This window comes from Mangifera indica, chromosome 10, assembly GCF_011075055.1.
Source record: "Mangifera indica cultivar Alphonso chromosome 10, CATAS_Mindica_2.1, whole genome shotgun sequence".
Classification (NCBI taxonomy): Eukaryota; Viridiplantae; Streptophyta; class Magnoliopsida; order Sapindales; family Anacardiaceae; genus Mangifera; species Mangifera indica.
The window spans coordinates 5,318,510-5,321,180 of record NC_058146.1 but is presented as its reverse complement, the minus strand read 5'-3'; the positions used below and the strand labels follow the sequence as shown (position 1 = coordinate 5,321,180).

At 34.2% G+C, this 2,671-nt stretch overlaps 1 protein-coding gene across 1 annotated transcript; it reads right to left on the bottom strand.

The window, feature by feature from the left end:
- Positions 1 to 334: 334 nt before the first annotated feature.
- LOC123228125 (LOB domain-containing protein 12-like) lies at positions 335 to 1,238 on the bottom strand. Its single transcript, XM_044653373.1, has 2 exons — positions 968 to 1,238; positions 335 to 878 (listed from the first exon to the last, which is right to left on the bottom strand). Exons 1-2 carry the CDS (start codon positions 1,121 to 1,123, stop codon positions 546 to 548), a joined length of 489 nt encoding a protein of 162 aa, XP_044509308.1. The 5' UTR covers positions 1,124 to 1,238; the 3' UTR covers positions 335 to 545.
- Between the last annotated feature and the right edge of the window lie 1,433 nt (positions 1,239 to 2,671).

Below are 2,671 nucleotides of genomic sequence, written 5' to 3'. Positions count from 1 at the left end.
ATATACTAATTTGTATATCTAAATTAAATACACATAGTTTTGTTGATAATAAATATGTTTCTTATAAGAGAAATATAACTTTATCTTTAATTCAAAATCACCTAATCGATGATGACTCATAATCTATTATCTATTTATATACCTAAAAGTATGTACATATGATATTACTTATCTGGTAAAGCGATGGAAATAGTTCCACTTTGATCATTGTAGATAGCACAAGAGCGGTAAATTGGGGTAAATAATCTATTACTTAATGAGAATTTACGTCAAGCCACCGAGCTGTTGGCTTATATATACTAGTGATGAGTAAGTAAGTAAGGATTAAACTAAGTTTAAAGTACTAAGAAATTTCTGATTTACTTGAGCTCGATCACATGCTACAGTTGACCCCATTCACTCACAAGACAAATTCTTCAAGTCTTTCTTTAGAGATCATCATCTTCATCAACAACAAAAAGTATACAAACAAACAAAAACGAGCTTCACTTGCCAATGATGAGATATTAGACTAAAACAATGAAAGGGGAATGGAGAAATTTTAATTAAGAAACCATGTCGCGTCCAAAAATGCTCTCTCTAACATTGCTAGACGAAGCAAAATTGAGGTACTGATGAGAAGGGTTGTTCTGGAGGAGAAACGACTTGTCGTCTGGTTCTACGTCGTCTATTTGCGGAGTGGGCATGATGGGGTCTTGATGCACCTGGATGCATAATATCTCCGCTTGAGCCACCGCCAGTTGCATTTGCAGCTGAGAAACCTGGCTCTGCAGGTACGAAATGGCCCCAACGCAGCCGTAAACCGGGTCTCTCACTCGCGCATTTGCTTCGTAAACCAAACTGCTCACTGCATCCGCTCTCTGGTGAACCGGGAGCTCCTGTGATTTCATAAAACAAAACAAGTTGATATACAGAACTTAGAAGAAACTTTATATTAAGAGAGAAACAGAGACAGGAGGAGGAAGACCTGCAACATTTTGCTGACGTTGCTGGCGCCGAAGACTTTGTGGACAATGGCGAACTTGTGGGGGTCGTCAGAGGGAAAGTAAGGGGCGAAGATACAGTCTTTAACGCAACGGCGACGGAGCAACTTGCAGGAGGCACATGGAGAATTTCCACCCATAATTTTGTCAGTGAAAAAACTACAACTCTAGCTTGATGAAGAAGAAGTAAATAAGTTTGAAAATTATAAGGAGAAAATGGTTTCTGTACTTAGGCGTAGGTTGAAGGGAAAGAGAGGAAGACAGCGTGCATATTTATAATAGATGACAACGTGTGTGACCGTGTGAGAGCTGGAGTTGTACGATAGATCAAAAGGCTACTAAATTATTGAATGAAGTTGGGTTTGTTTGATTAATTAGATAATTAATCATATTAGATGGGACGAGTTTTAAAGATTTAACTATTCCTACTTAAATAATCCTTTAAATTTGTGATTAATTTGGTAGGTAATTGTTATATAAATAGAGCCAAATTAAACAAGATTAACATAAAATAAAACTAGTAAAATTTTATTATCACGAATAAAAGGTTAGAGTTTGAAAATATGCGTTTTTATTATTAATGAAATCTAAATAATTTTGTAGAGTGATAATAGATCTAGTTACTTTAACTTAAGATTTACTTGTAGGATCAAATCGGATAGATTCTGGGTAAGCAAAAATAAAATGTTTGGCCAAGCATGGTGGCCAAAGAGAAAAAAAAGGAAATGGGATTAACTTAATTAACCTCCGACCAATTTCTAACCACACAAAAAATAAGATGTTTGGCCAAGTATGGTGGTTTCATCATCAAAATCAAATTAGGCTTTGACTTGATTGGGTTGGCAAAAATATGCTTATATTATTGAAGTTTTCTCCACGGAATATTAATATAATAGGTTGAATGGCTTCCACGTCCTCTTTTAAATTAATTGAAGAGAGAGTTATATATAAATGGAGTTTGCGTTTGAGTGAGGTTTTGTGGCATGGGAAAGAAAACCCTAATCAAGAGGAAGACGATGGATGATATAAGATTAAGAGATGAAATTAAAAAAGGCTCAACATGAATGTTTGTTAGGCACACCGCACACAAACATTCACGTGAAGCACAAACAAACACAACCCCTCTCTCTCACTCTGTCCCTCTTAACCCACATGGTTTGACTCAAATCATTGATTACATCAAACACTAATCTTTATTTTATATTTGTGTAATGTAAAAGGGATCTATCAGATGCTTTGATGCTTCCAAAATATATTATATCAATTATGAAGTATGGGTACTCTAAAGTAATATCCCAAGGTTTTTTTCTCATTTGAAGAACAAAATTATGTGTTGGTATCTAAGAATTTTTATTTGACAAGTCGTTAGAATCTTGAATATAAGGTATAAAATTTGGATTTTACATTAAAAGTATAAATTTATAGATTTATATGGTTTTGAGTCTTATAATTTCAATAATTAGTTTTTAAGATGTAATTCCCTCAAGCTTCATATAGTTTTTAGTATCAAGAGTCATCGTCATATTTTTCAGTTATAATCATGGAGTTATTGGTATTATAGTGTTAGCGTAGGGCTAATAAGGATTAATGCACAGTCAATCTGCATGAACAAGAGGTTACGAAGCTCTGGAAGTATGAGTTATGATTTTAGACTTTCTAATCTCAATAATTAGCTTTTTAGATTTTGC